At 44.8% G+C, this 15,000-nt stretch overlaps 1 protein-coding gene across 2 annotated transcripts in view; it reads right to left on the bottom strand.

Annotated features, from left to right (window-relative positions):
* Positions 1–6,795: 6,795 nt before the first annotated feature.
* Positions 6,796–15,000, bottom strand: part of LOC147017617 (protein MTSS 2-like) — a 100,710-nt gene continuing 92,505 nt past the window's right edge. For both annotated transcript variants that reach the window (XM_085847375.1, XM_085847376.1), the window contains 3 exons: positions 13,331–13,484; positions 12,889–13,228; positions 6,796–12,450 (listed from right to left, as the gene is read on the bottom strand). In XM_085847375.1, coding sequence (XP_085703501.1) covers positions 12,096–12,450; positions 12,889–13,228; positions 13,331–13,484 — 849 coding nt within the window. In that variant the 3' untranslated portion in view covers positions 6,796–12,095. The remainder of the gene's footprint in view (positions 12,451–12,888; positions 13,229–13,330; positions 13,485–15,000) is intronic.

Raw genomic sequence — 15,000 nt, 5'->3', positions numbered from 1 at the left:
TGGGTAAGTTTTGATAACATTGAGAGCACGCTGAAAAACACTGCCATACGTCGTTGTACGCTGGCTTTAAACGTTGTACTTTTCAGTTGTCCTCAAATTTTTTCATGCTTGAAATTTCACGACGTATGCCGGCGTATGACTCGCACGTTCCGCTACGCTGGCCACAAGTTGTATGCACGGTCTGCGATCGTTGACAGACGTCAACACATGCTACTTGTAAGTTAATCATAAGTTGAGACACGCCGAGGTAATGTTTAGCGTACCCGAAATTTATTTCTAACCTATGATTAACGTGTTGTTGGCACGTTACGCGATCGTTGCCACACGTCGATAGACGTTACTTTTAAGTTACTCATAGGCTGAAAGACGTCGGTATAATGGATCGTCCTTGTGTCAGCGTCCACGGCCACGGCCAGGACACTTATTTGCAGTATTCTTCAAACTTTTCTTCGGCATGACGAGGATGTTCACACTTCGATGTCGAGCTTGGCTATGATTCCAATTGTCCATCGGCAGCGTCTATTTAAAATAGTCGAGTTTGAGCGTTTTAACACGTTCAGAAGAAACGCTTCAAATTTCAAAACCCCAGCATCAAAAAACAAAGGCGAGTGACAGCAATTTAAATCGTTCATTGTAAACAATGAAAATAGTTGAGTGGTACCGTTTAAAAGTCGTTGAGTGTAAAAAAATCGAATTGTTGAGCGCAAGCGTCTACTTTCAATAGTGGGGTTTGAGCGATTTAGCACGTTCAATAGAAACGATTAAAATTTCCAAACCCCAGCGTCAAAAAACAAAGGCGAGTGACAGCAATTTAAATCGTTCATTGTAAACAATGAAAATAGCTGAGTGGTACCGTTTAAAAGTCGTTGAGTGTAAAAAAATCCAATTGTTGAGCGCAAGCGTCTACTTTCAATAGTGGAGATGCAGCCATTTAAATCGTTGAGTGGCAGCCTATGAACCTACCCGTGGACACGCGGACGCAAGGAGGATCCATCATAACCCACACCCTCCCCCTCACACTCACCTACTACTGCCAACATGAACAAACTACTACTAATACTAATACTGATACTGATACTGTTACTGCTGACATGGACATCGACTCAAAAAGGACTCGAAAACACTGTTGGGTTCCCCTTTTATGAGCAGCATTTTTATATACCAATTCCCAAAACCGCTGGGAACACGTCTTTATATGGCAGTTGTAAGCTAGAAACATGTTCATTTTTTTTTTTTTTTGTCGACCGGAAGACGTCATTGGAATACGTCTACATACGTCGATGTGTGTTGGGACTACGTAAAGAATTGGTTCAAAGCACGTCAAACATAAGTTTCGCGTAAAAAAGACATTACCGCGACGTGTTTCGACTTATGAGTAGCTTATAAGTAGCCTTTGTGGACGTGTGTAAGCGTCCACATATCGGGTGTAAAACTTATCCCCATCGCATGCGGAACGTGTGTCATACGCCGAGTACGTCGTAAAATTTTGAACATGTTTAAAATTTCTTGACGTACTCTACTTACTACGACGTATAATAGCGTGCTTTAGCGTTCTTCTCGCGTATACCAAACTTACTCATACCGTATTTGACGTGCCCCAACGTTTTAGACACATTTTTCCTAGGTCGGCATACGCTGGCAAGATCGCCAAGGTGTGACCGCGATGTTGACACTTCCATTTCTACGGCAGTTATGATTCGAATCGTTGTGCGTCAGCCTTTTAATAGGCTACGTCACGACATCGTCGGCGATGCGTGCAATGCGCTATGCCTAAGTTAGACTATCGTTGGGCATCGGTTGTGTAGGCCGACAACAGGTTCAGCATTCGTTGGTATAAGTTATCTATAACACAACGAAACGTTCTGTGTCCATTACTAATATGTTATGCATACGACCAACTCGTTATGAATACGTCCGAATCTTAAAAAAAACCATCAAAAGTTCAACGTCAGCCAGCGTTTTACATACATTTTAATACGTTGCCATCGCTGGCTAAAACGTCAAGGTGTGACCGGGCCTTAACATCTTCATTGCTTTTTTTTTTCTTCAGGGTCTTGGGCTCATGGAAGAGCTGTAACGTATCATGCACACACATGCAGACAAGTACATGAGACAATACGACTTCAAGCAAATACAGTTGCTGACCTTTGGGGAAGTGGCAAAACTTCCGGGTTACTCTGGGTGATGCCATTTTTGTGACGTCACGACTTTTCTCTCTGCAGTCAACGGGGCAATTGAGGAGAAATACCTTAAAACCTCCCAGGATTCCAACCCACGGTGGTTGTCCATGCTCTTTCCTTGAAATTCAGTGTCATGTGAGGAAGTAACACACACCATGTGTGGTCTTCAATATGACCCCTCCAGGGTCAGGATTGAATCACCATCCTCCCAAACTCGGAGCGGATGCTCAAAGGATTAGGTTGCCGAGTCTGGTTAACCTCCACCATCGAAGATGGACGAAGGTTACTGTTTTCACCCCTGTCTGTTTGTTTGTTTGTTTGTTTGTTTGTTTGTTTGTTTGTGAACAGTATTACGGAAAAACTCCTGGACGGATTTCGACGAAACTTGGTGGGGGGATTAGGTATGGTCCAAGGATCATGCCATTAGATTTTGGACTTGGTGCAAAGTCCAATATGGCCGCTATGGCGGCCATTTTGAAAAAATATTTGAATTTTTGTTTTTGCATTTCTACATGTTTTAAGTGATTTCCAACCAAAAAAAAAATTGTTAGAGAAAAAACAAAATTTTGTAACTTTTTTCAAAAAAATTTCGATTTTATTTGAAAAATATTTAATTTTTTTTGCATTACAACATGTTTTAAGTGATTTCCAACCCCCGCCCCCCCAAAAAAAAATTTAGAGAAAAAAAACCCAGAAATTTTGCAACTTTTTTTTCAAAAAAATGTCTTTTTTTTTTTTTTTTTGGGGGGGGGGGCATTTCTACATGGGCTTCGATCTAGTTTAGTTTATTCAATCGTGGTTCAGTAGAGTCTGATCCGTTTTGACCTACAAATAATGAATAGGATATTAGGTTCACTTAAGTGACCCAGCAGTATTGGCGGCGGAGGTTTTGCACTCTACAGAGTGCTCCTCCTCGAGTTTCTGCTGTATTTGCGTGGTGTTAACTGTTTGTACTCCATGTGGGTGATTTCTTCCTCTTTCCCTCCCACCTCTATCTTTGTTTTCATCACTATTTACCAAATAAATCCATTTCTTTTTTTAATTCAGGTGTAAGGATTACTGAATTAGATCGTTATACAGGGGTGAGGTAAAAAAAGATGGGACAGATTCTGGGCAAAATAATTTTTCCAAAAAGTCCGCAACAACAGTGTGTCCACTCTCACGAGAGGCAGAAAACATTTGTCCAACCTCAAGAATGAACTCTCAAACTTGTTTCCCTCCTCCAAAACCTGGTAGCAACTTGTTAAGCTTGTCTCTCGTGTCTGCTCCTCTTTCGTCCCTTCCCTCACTTCAAATGGCACCATAGGACGACTCCACTTGTGAGAAGGTCGAATGCCTCAATTTTTTGTTTGTTTCCAAATATTGTGTCCACAACCCCTCACTCTCTGTACCCATCCTTCCCTGTCATGCCCAACTGCTCCTGGACTCTGTGTCTTTTGCACCGAAGAAGGTGGAGAAGGTTCTTTCAACCCTCGACTCCAACTCTGCGACAGGATCATGTGGGATCGACTCTGACTTCTGCTACTGGATCACGTGTCCTAAAAACCTGCTCTTGCACATCCTCGCTCTGCCCTTTTCACCCTGTCAATTCCCCAGGTCGTCTTCCATCTGCTTGGAAATACACCAACAACTCTGCACTACATAAAATGGTGCAAAAACTGATCCTCTTAACCACATACATATTAGCTTACTTCCTTTCATCAGCAAGGTCATGGAATCCATCATTGCAGCTGATATAAAATCGTTCCTTTTCTCCAACAATCTCATGTCAGATCACCAATTTGGTTTCAGAATAGGTCACTGTTACGAATCTGGAAGCCATTTGCACACAGACAGACAGCAGTCCCTAAGCTTAGTTATTTTGATAAGTATGTGTTTATAGTTAGAATCCATCCCCTATGTCTAATGGGAATTTCGTGTGTGCGCTGTGAGTTTTTTTATAGTCAGGTTTTATACATCTACTACAACAACAACGGCACCGTCTCTCACTCAATCCGGTCGCCATTGCCCCACTTGTTTTTGGCTGAAGGCGTGGGCGGAGCTTCCATCACCTCAGATTGAGGCTCCGCTCCGAGGAAGGGCATGGAACGTTTCCTCTAGCCAATGAGCGAAGGGTAAGCAATCGCACGCGCACCCCAACCAATGGGAGGCCAGCGTTTCAAAAGCTACTGCGGAGCCTCTTGGGGGGGGGGGCTCCGAGACGCCTCGACACCCCCCCTCCCCCGAGACGCCTCGTCCAATCAGGAGGCTGACCACCTCAGGGGCGGCCCAGCCAGATGGGATGTTCGCCCCTCGTCCAATCCGGAGGCGAGTCCCTCAGAGAGGTTCCCTCAACCCGCGGGGGAGAGGAAGAATAAGAGGTGGCGAGCCGTGAAAAAAGGAGAAAGAGAAGAAGCCTCGTCTTGCCTGCTGGCGTTCTCGTCTACCCGCGGGTGCTCGTCTCGTGTGGTCCGTTCCCGTGCTGGCTGGCGTCCGTTGCGTCGTTCCTGGTCCCTGGTGCTGCGTTGGCAGGTTCGAGTCCCGCCACCAGACAAGCTCGCCCAGACCGCACGAGGTGGACAGGTGCACGAATAGGCTGCTGCCCTCAGCTCGCCTTCCCTCTCGAGCCGAAAATAGACCATTAAGGTCCATTTCTGTGTGTGTGTGTGTGTGTGTGTGTGTGTGTGTGTGTGTGTGTGTGCGTGTGTGTGTGTGTGTGTGTGTGTGTGTGTGTGTGTGGGTGTGTGTGTGTGTGTGTGTGTGTGTGTGTGTGTGTGTGTGTCCGTGGGCCCTGTCTTTAAGTTGAACTGTTAAGTGCTTTTCGCTCACTGTACATTGCCTGAATTTCTTTCATTCGGATAACTCTGCTCTTTGTGTGCTCCCCTCCCCGATTATTGTTTATAAAAAAAAATACCCCCCCCCCCATGTTAAATGTTCCAGCTCGTTTTCTGTGCTTTCTCCCATTGACCCAGCACGGTGCGTATTGAGAATTAGTGAGGCCGTTGGTGCCGTAATTTGTCATTGGGACCGGCGTGGCTCTGGTAACTCCGCTCCGTTACGCCAGATCTGAGTCGGTACCTGCGACTCGGTTCGGACAGTCGGCCGAGGGTGTGATTTCCCCGGTAATTTGACGACGTGGGTACTTAGGTATATTGAAATTTGGCTATTGACCCTACCCCACGCCGTCAGAGAATTGGCGATCATGGTCCTTTAAGTGGCCCATCGACTCCGGAGTTATCCTGGGTGACGACCTCTTAATTCCGGGTGTTCGGTGGGAGACGGCTCTACTACTCCACCTAGTGGTCGTTTATCACCACCAAACCTGGCCCACAACAACTCAACCTTGGGCATGCTGCTTCTACTCGCTCAACAATGAGTGGCGGCCCTCAGTGTCACACCTGAATTCAGGGCCGTCTCTCATGACACATCTCGTGCTTTTGATAAAGTCTGGCATCCTGCCTTGCTCTCCAAACTACCTGCCTATGGCATCCAAGGCCAACTCCACACATGGCTTACTGACTTTCTCTACTCTTGCAGCCAATGTGTGGCACTCGATGGAATACTTTCATTTCTTCTTCCCGTCAGGGCTGGAGTGCCCCAAGGCAGTGATCTGGGCCCAGTCCTATTCCTGATCTTCATCAATGGTCTCTCTGACTCTGGAAAATCCTCTTTATCGACTTGCCGATGACTCTACCCCCTCTGCCGTGACATCTCTCATCCTTCAGTCAGGAAGGCTGCAGCCTCTTCCCTCTCCTCACGCCTTGACAAAATCACAAGATGGTCAAACACTTGGAAGATGTCTTTCAAACCTGACAAATCTCACACTCTCACTATATCTTTCCAAAAGGACCTTATGGCAAACTAACCTGTCTACTTTCTTAATAATCCTCTTGAGGAAGTTCAGTCATTCAAACTCCTGGGTCTCACTATCAGCCATGATCTTTCTTGGACAACCACATTTCAAAGTTGGTCTCCAACACTAGCCACCATATGGGCATCCTCCGTCGAAGAAAGTCCTTCTTTGGCACACCTGAACTCCTGTCCACCTACAAGGTCTTCATCCACAGCTTGATGGAGTACTGCTCTCCCCTCTGAGCTGGCTCCCCTGCCTCACATCTTGCTCAGCTTGACGCCATGGAAACCAAGGCCATCAAGATTAATGGAATCTCCCACGATGAAGCCGAGTCTATTCACCGATCATTTTACCTTCAGACAGGTCGGTGGTCTCTGTCTTATACCACCTCCTTTCTGGTCTTACATCCTCTGCTTTTTTCCATGCTTTGGCTCCCTCCAAATTTCTGCAGGGCTCACTTGGTCCATCATCAACCCCCTTCTCGTGAAACTACTTTTAAATCAAGGATCACTGCTTACTTCCACTCACTTGTTCCTATGTTTTTTTTTCCTGCCCGTGGAACAAACTTCTACAATAAACTTCACCTGCTTTGGATAAAAAGAATAGGAGGCATTACTTTTCAACACACCGTAGTAAAAAAAAAAAAAACTCCCTTTGGGTGTACCTTCAGGCTGGGCCAACATCATTCGTGATTTCTTTGAACAGAGTAACCGTTTCTTCTGTGAATCCTTAAAAGGAATAAAGATTAAAATGAATTAAGGAAAAAAAAAATCGACATTCTCATTTATGTCATACAGGAGTTTAATATAACTTTTTAAACTTTCATATAGCTTCAAGCAGAACTCTACAAGATAAACCACAGTAGGAAAGATACACAAATGAAAGCAGAGAGCTCAACTCTCCAGTGACAATAATCTATCAAGAAGGTAAATAAAGTTTACTGAACTAAAAGTCACGGTGACACAGTTAGTTATACTCACAACAGTGGAGGTGTATGTCATAGATCGTGCTTGGAAGGGAACTTCAAGGGCAGCAGTAGCAACAGTCGTCATCACCTCCAGCCATAAAGCCAAAGGAAAAAGCTTGCAAAGGTGTGGCCGTGAAAAAAAAACCAAAACGAGCAGAGAATGTATATACATATTAAAAAAAAAAAAACTGGTCCAAACAATTGGTATAAACGGAAAACAAGAAGTTTGATTAAACCAATTAGCGCGGAGTATCGAAGGCTCCATTGGCCGAAGTGACGAGTCAGCGTGCAGTGCATTGCAAGCTGAATGGAATGAATGTGGAGCTGGCAATGTATCAATGATATCTATCAACAGCCTGTGCTGTTGGAATCCAAAGTTGTTTCTTGGAGGGAGGAGGGGGGTGGGGGGGGATGTTTAATTTTTCTCTCCTTGGTCCTGTCTATTGAGTCAAATGGATGTGGTCACCTGACGCTGTTAGATCCCATCTTGTTTAACATTTAACAATGTCGAAAGCTGATCCCATCTTGTTGTTTATTCATTTGTCTCCGTTCCTCACCCATCGATCCTTCCTATGACACTATCTGCCACACTTCAAACTGTAAAGCTTTCCAAGAAAAAAGTCGTTCAATTTTACACACAACATTGACTCCAGCTACCACAATGGTTGCAGAACCTGCCTCAGAATCCCTATTGTTGGACTGAAAACGTGACAGATCCTGTTTAATGTCATGTGGAGTTTGCTGTGCGTTCACGAGGTAAGAGTAGCTTGAATTCACGCAATTCCCGCTCTGCTGATTATTACAAAATAAATCTTTATTTAACCAAATCAGCAATGTGGCACGACTAGTTTCCTGAGTGACTAATCAATTGGCCATTTGATTCACTCGGTAACCTGGGCCACTTAACGGCCTCATGGCGGCGTGTGGTTTCTACCTCGGGTCAGGGATTTCTTAAAGCCCTTCCATTGGTGTGTGGCTTGGCCTTCCATGGGCTCGGGGAGAGAGGGAAGGAGGGATGAGTTCTCGCCACCACTGGACCTACGACAATACAAAAGTAGCTTAGAAATGAGATTTCATTACATTCCTTTGTGTTAGTCCCGACACGAACACAAATTCACACAAATACTGCACGCTGATAAATCTAAACGTGATGGACGAACACTGAAAAATGTTTCCTGGTTTCAATTAGTGCCTCACCGCCTTCACCCTGGTTTAAACCACTGGAGTACATCACCACCTTTACCCTGGTTTAAACCACTGGAGTTCACCACAACTTTCACCCTGGTTTAAACCACTGGATTACACCACAACCTTCACCCTGGTTTAAACCACTGGAGTACACGACAACCTTTTACCCTGGTTTAAACCACTGGAGTACACGACAACCTTCACCCTGGTTTAAACCACTGGAGTACATCACCGCCTTCACCCTGGTTTAAACCACTGGAGTACACGACAACCTTCACCCTGGTTTAAACCACTGGAGTACACGACAACCTTTTACCCTGGTTTAAACCACTGGACTACACCACAACCTTTTACCCTGGTTTAAACCACTGGAGTACACCACAACCTTTACCCTGGTTTAAACCACTGGAGTACACCACAACCTTTACCCTGGTTTAAACCACTGGAGTACACCACAACCTTTACCCTGGTTTAAACCACTGGAGTGCATCACAACCTTTACCATGGTTTAAACCACTGGAGTACACCACAACCTTCACCCTGGTTTAAACCAATGGAGTACACCACAACCTTTACCCTGGTTTAAACCACTGGAGTACATCACCACCTTTACCCTGGTTTAAACCACTGGAGTTCACCACAACTTTCACCCTGGTTTAAACCACTGGATTACACCACAACCTTCACCTTTGTTTAAACCACTGGAGTACACCACAACCTTCACCCTGGTTTGAACCACTGGAGTAAATCACAACCTTTACCCTGGTTTAAACCACTGGAGTACACCACAACCTTTACCCTGGTTTAAACCACTGGAGTGCATCACAACCTTTACCATGGTTTAAGCCACTGGAGTACATCACAACCTTTACCCTGGTTTAAACTACGGGAGTACATCACAACCTTTACCCTGGTTAAAACCACGAGTTCACCACAACCTATACCCTGGTTTAAACCACTGGAGTACATCACAACCTTTACCCTGGTTTAAACCACTGGAGTACATCACAACCTTTACCCTGGTTTAAACCACTGGAGTACATCACAACCTTTACCCTGGTTTAAACCACTGGAGTACATCACAACCTTTACCCTGATGATACAAAAACCAAAATGCCCCACGACTCCGTCTCTCAAGACACTGCACCACTTATCATTCAGTGGTAGGTAAAGCCACACCAGGTGATAAATTTACCGATGAATAAGTTTATATAATTATAATTTGACATCAATGTATTTTACAAGTTTTTATTCACTTTTCTATCCCTTTGGCACTTTCGCTTCCACCTCGTACAAACGACAAAGCCTTACCTATGTAGCCTCAACACCACTGTTTGGAGTTGCATGGGCTGTTGCAAACACTACTTTGTAAAGACGTCCTGAAAGCTCGTTAAAGAGATGAAGGTTAAAAGGTCAATCCTCGCAAAAACATTGACCCAATGTAAAACAAAAACTGTGGATACGATGGCCAATGGCTAAACTAGCTAAAGATTTAAGTAAGATTGGTGTATGATACACAAGGGTGTATAAAAGTTCCAATTAAAAAGTTTATAAATGAAAGGGCGTTCCCATCCACCTCACCCCTCCCCATTATCTCCTTTACCCCAAATTGCTCCCCTCAACGCCCTGTAAAATACAATATGTGGATGGCCCTTAAATGAACAAATGGTCATGCTCTGCTTCACCAAAAGCAATGGCAACCAACTTTACTAGTCTTACACCAAGGCAAGTCCACGAGATTTGACGTTTGCATTTGGTTGAGAAACAAAAATTGGTTGCTGCTTCTTTCCGGAGAATCACGTCTCTTCCCAATCACAGCCATTTGTTTGCTGGTCATGCTTTGTGGACATGTCGTTGAGGCTTGAACTCTCCCTTCTGAGCAAATTAACACAAATGATCATTGGACACTGGGACTGCAAGATATTCATTTATCGTTGCCGGCTTTTCTTTGTATTGACATGTTTTCCAACTTCTTTCTAGTCCCACCTTTGCATATTTCTATCCTTGCCAGTTAAGGTTGTTGCGTTTTAACCACCCTTGCGTTCACGGACTCGTTTGCCTTTAAGTCGGCTATTTTCCCCACGGGTTTTATGCTCACCCTCTTGTCGTGCCAACGGAGCCATGAAGGCAGAAACACAGCTCTCTCCATTACCGGTGTTCAAGCTCGCTGTCGATTGCGGAATCCATATCGATGTTCACCGTGGTCTTCATGCTCTGTGGAGATCTCACCACAACCAATTAGCACTGCTGCATTTACAACTACATCTCAGCAGCAAATTATAGCTTGTGTTGTCAGAGCCAGTTTGCATTTCCTCCAGGACGACTTGCTCAGATTGTGCGAACCGAAAACAGTTTACTCTCCAACTTGACCACGCACCTTTTCACCCAAGGAAAATTTCAACCGAAGGATGTAAATCCATTCATTTCCAGATGGAAACTTTCGTTATGATGTTTATCTGCACCAAAACGAGCCTTGCTAGATAATGGTTCATCTCGAGACAGAGTAATAGTTACCTCTGCCACAGAATGTGGACAGAGGCTAAGTTTTCACCCCTGTATAGCTTTCTGTCTGCGAGCACGATATCTCAAAAAGGTTGTGGATGGATTCGGATGAAATTTGGTGGTGACAAGAACAAGGCGATTATATTTTGGTTGAAGTCTGGATGCATATCCGGCCAACCAGTGGGATCCAAAATGTAAACTGTTCAACCTTGCGGAGGTATACCCTCTACCGAGTGCCGTTCTAGTCGTTTGTGTGATCAAACGGCTTGCTATAATGCTGTGGTTCAGTCTCATGAAACATGAAATTTATGGGAAATGAAAAAATAACGGGTATTGCGTTGAAGCGTTTCTAACACAAACATGTTTGGGACAAAAGGAAAAAACAAAACAAAAAAAGGCAGAGTTTTAAACACTGTACCCTCTTTTCATATGAAGGGAAGTAAAATCGACCACCATCAGGTTTCCACCTGGGAACGCAGGACAGAATACGTGGTTGCAACGAGAACACACCAGCATGTGACAAGGCCAAGGTGTGGGCGACCAAACGTCAATGTTTAGACACTCGGCCAATCGCTTTGGTGTGGGAAGCAGCCTGGGTCAAGTGTGCAGATAAATGGGATTAACAATAAACTCACATGGCATGGCAGGAGGAAGCTTTTTGTTGCAAGGTTTGATAAGAAGCAGGATGGTTGGCTTTTACGTTGGTTAACAGCATCAGGTGGGTTTGCTGTAGTTAGCAGCTCTCAACTATATGACTGTCTATAATGCAGAATACAAATACAAACCCAACAACTATCATATATCAAAAATATCAAAATGAAGAAATGTGTAACAACAGCAACATGCTGTGATAAACAACTTATTAAGACTGCAGCGAAAAAGCCAACAAAATGGTGTATATAATGTGAAATGGTGCAGAAAATGTGGTCAGGGAGATATTAGGAAAATATTGTGAGATAAAAGATGGACCAGCAATCAAGAAGACGGAGTACGAAGCACGCAAAGGTAAGTGAGCGAGAGGTGTACAAGTAGGTTGATTATGGAGATAATGAAGCGTCAAGAACGTGCAAAGGTGAACCCTATTTATTGCATATGACAAACGATGGAATCTTTATCTCTACCCTCACATGATAGGTACACCCACCTTACTCCGAGCTTCCCCCAAACTTCTTTCCCTTCTCTCCATACTACCGTATGCTTCGTGTGTGTGTGTGTGTGTGTGTGTGTGTGTGTGTGTGTGTGTGTGTGTGTGTGTGTGTGTGTGTGTGTGTGTGTGTGTGTTGGTTCTATTATGAAAAATGAGCAAAGTTAGATTAGATCTGTACAGCAACTTAAGTATGAGCACTTAAACTAAGGGGTCGAGCCTAATCGTAGAAGTATGAAGGGCTAACCATCGGCAAACTTTCAATGTGGGCACATCCAGATCTCAAATGCGTGGAGCCGAGCGGTCGTTTGTAAACGTTTTGCGCAGGCGAACTCCACGACGGATTGCAGTCAGCATATCTTGAGCCTGTGCGGGATGTAATAGACCCGCGTTTGGAGCAGCCGTCAATCTTCGGGCTTCTTGTGGGTCCCGAATGATCATCTCTCCAGTAGGAGAGTGGCTGGTAGCCACAGCATGTGCACGTGCAGACACCATGACAGAACCTAGCTTTTCAACCATGCTGCGCCGATTGGCGGCGATCTGAAGTTGTTCCTCTGGAGACACAAGGCAGGGAGCTGGACAAGCTGCAGTGACCGTACCCTCCTCCACTATGGATCGTCCTATCTCATCTGCTGACCTGCTGGCAGAATGGGATGACAGTGATGACTATATTGTGTTGCTTGAGGTTAATGTGTTGAGTTTATTCCATGCATTCATTACGTGTGTGTGTGTGTGTGTGTGTGTTTTTTGAAGAATTTCTTTAAAGTATTGAATGCCTAATTCAGGATCATCAGCTGGGCACCATCCATCATTGAGTTTTTAACCCCTGCATCCAAGAACCTCTCAGAATGGTGGGAGAGAGTTTAAAAGAGAAAGACAGAGAGAGAGTTGGTGTGACACAGACTGGGGTAATTTAAATATCTTTTCTAAACCAAGGATATGTTCAAGTGGAAATGGTTCACGTGTTAATGTTAAGAAAATCCTATCAAAAAAAATGTATCAACTTCTCACACGAAATGACAACTCATTAGCATTTTAGATACATCTTTTGGAAAAAGGACTCTGGATCATGTACCTGCTGGCGTCAAAATATGGGCCTGATCGTGGCACAGCGGGTGGTCGGACAGGAATAGGAACAGCTGCAGAGAGAGGTCGACGACCCGTTTTTGTAGACGGTATTCGACGGATCGTGGCAACACCTGAGGGGCAAGATGGTGGTGGTGTATGTCCCGTGACCATGCCAGCAGGAGGCCCAAGTGGCCAGCCAACAGCTGATACTGGCCTCTTGCCCTGGAGAAGCCGCCGGTAAGCCTGTACAAGTTCACTGCCTCTGGGAACTGTACTCCAACGGTCCAGGTCAGGTGCTGGTTCACCCTCAGCCTCCCCGTTCACAGAGATGTAATCTGAATCTGAGGCTGAGGGTATGCAAAGGTGAAGGGAGGAAGTGAAGAGTGATTGCCTGACCAGAACCTGTCAAAATAGCATACTTGTGTCCCAACTGTCATGTGTGGCCAAACCCTGAGAAGAGATGGTGTCCTCGGAGCAGGTTGGTGTTGAGGTCTGAGTGCTGCAGCCACTTGAACCCTGAAGCGAGTCCCGGCTACTCCCTTGGCCATCGAGTTGGAGTCCCTGTGTTAATGCTGTTAGCTCTCGTGGACTCAACCCTTCTACCTGCAAATGAAGTGACACAAAATGAAAAACCATTTACAAATGCAATTGAAAAGTTTTCAACGTGTAAAAAGAAACAATGCATTCGTCAATATATAAGCAATATTCCATCAAATGGCTACTTTCAATACTGGGGAATCTTTGCACAAATTAAAAAAAACAAATGTTACAGTTATTCATCACTCGCAAATACAACCTGCCGCTTCATTGACAGGAATAATAAGAGAGGGGAGAGGTCAGTGGGATAGAGAGAGATGGAGGGTGAGAGAGAGGGGTCGGAAAGAGAGGAAGAGGGGTCGTAGAGAGAGAGGGAGATGAGTGGAGGAGAGAGTAAGAGGGGTGGAAGAGAGAGTAAGAGGGGTGGGCGAGAGAGAGAGGAAGAAGGGTGGGAGAGAGTAAGAGGCCTGGGAGAGAGAGAGAGAGAGAGAAAGAGGGGTGAGAGAGTAAGAGGGGTGGGAGAGAAAGTAAGAGGGGTGAGAGAGAGAGGAAGACGGGTGGGAGGGATTTTAACATCCTTCGAGAGACGGCACACACATTTATGAATCGCGGTCTTGTATGTATATATACATACAAGCCGGTAGGTGACATGGGTGGTCGCTATATAATTGCATACTAGTCATACAGTTTTTGATGGATCGGGCTGAAATTTTTTGACAAAGAGGTTGATTATAGAGCGCATAAAAGCACGGAAGCCGATTTTTGAAAAAAGATTTTTTTTCGGATTTTTCAAAAATTTCAAAGTCCTGTTGCTAGGCAACGGTGGTGTCCATAGCAACGGTGCTCAAAAGCAACGGTGCTCAAAAGCATACAACTAGATCTTGGTATGAACCTACCGTTCAAGTTTCATCAAAATCGGTTGACTCCTCTGGCCTCCAGAGCTGTCCATTACATACATGCAGACAGACAGAAAACCTGAGAATAACGGTAGTCTTGCGACCACCCAATATATACATATATATATATATATATATATATATATATATATATATATATATATATATATATATATATATATATATATATATATATACACATATACATACATATACATATCTTCTTCTTCCTCTTTCGGCTGCTCCCGTTAAGGGTCGCCACAGCGGACCAACCGTCTCCATTTCGCTCTATCCTCCACATCTTCCATTGACACTCCAACCACCCGCATGTCCGCCCTCACCGCATCCATGAACCTCTTCTTTGGCCTTCCTCTTCTCCTCCTGCCTGGCGGCTCCATCTTCAACATCCTTCTCCCGATATACTCCGTTTCCCTCCTGTGCACATGGCCAAACCATCTCAATCTCGCCTCTCTCACTTTGTCTCCAAACTGTCCTACCTGCGCTGTCCCTCTAATATACTCATTTCTTATCCTATCCATCCTCGTCACTCCAAACGAGAATCGCAGCATCTTTAACTCTGCCACCTCCAGCTCCGCTTCCTGTCTTTTTGTTAGTGCCACCGCCTCCAAACCATACAACATAGCTGGTCTCACTACCGTCTTATATACTTTCCCCTTCACTCTTGC

Source organism: Eptatretus burgeri, chromosome 11 (genome assembly GCF_056783735.1).
Source record: "Eptatretus burgeri isolate ZD-2024b chromosome 11, Ebu_testis_v1, whole genome shotgun sequence".
Taxonomy (NCBI): domain Eukaryota; kingdom Metazoa; phylum Chordata; class Myxini; order Myxiniformes; family Myxinidae; genus Eptatretus; species Eptatretus burgeri.
The sequence above is the reverse complement of the archived record's forward strand: the minus strand, read 5'-3'. Positions and strand labels throughout refer to the sequence as shown.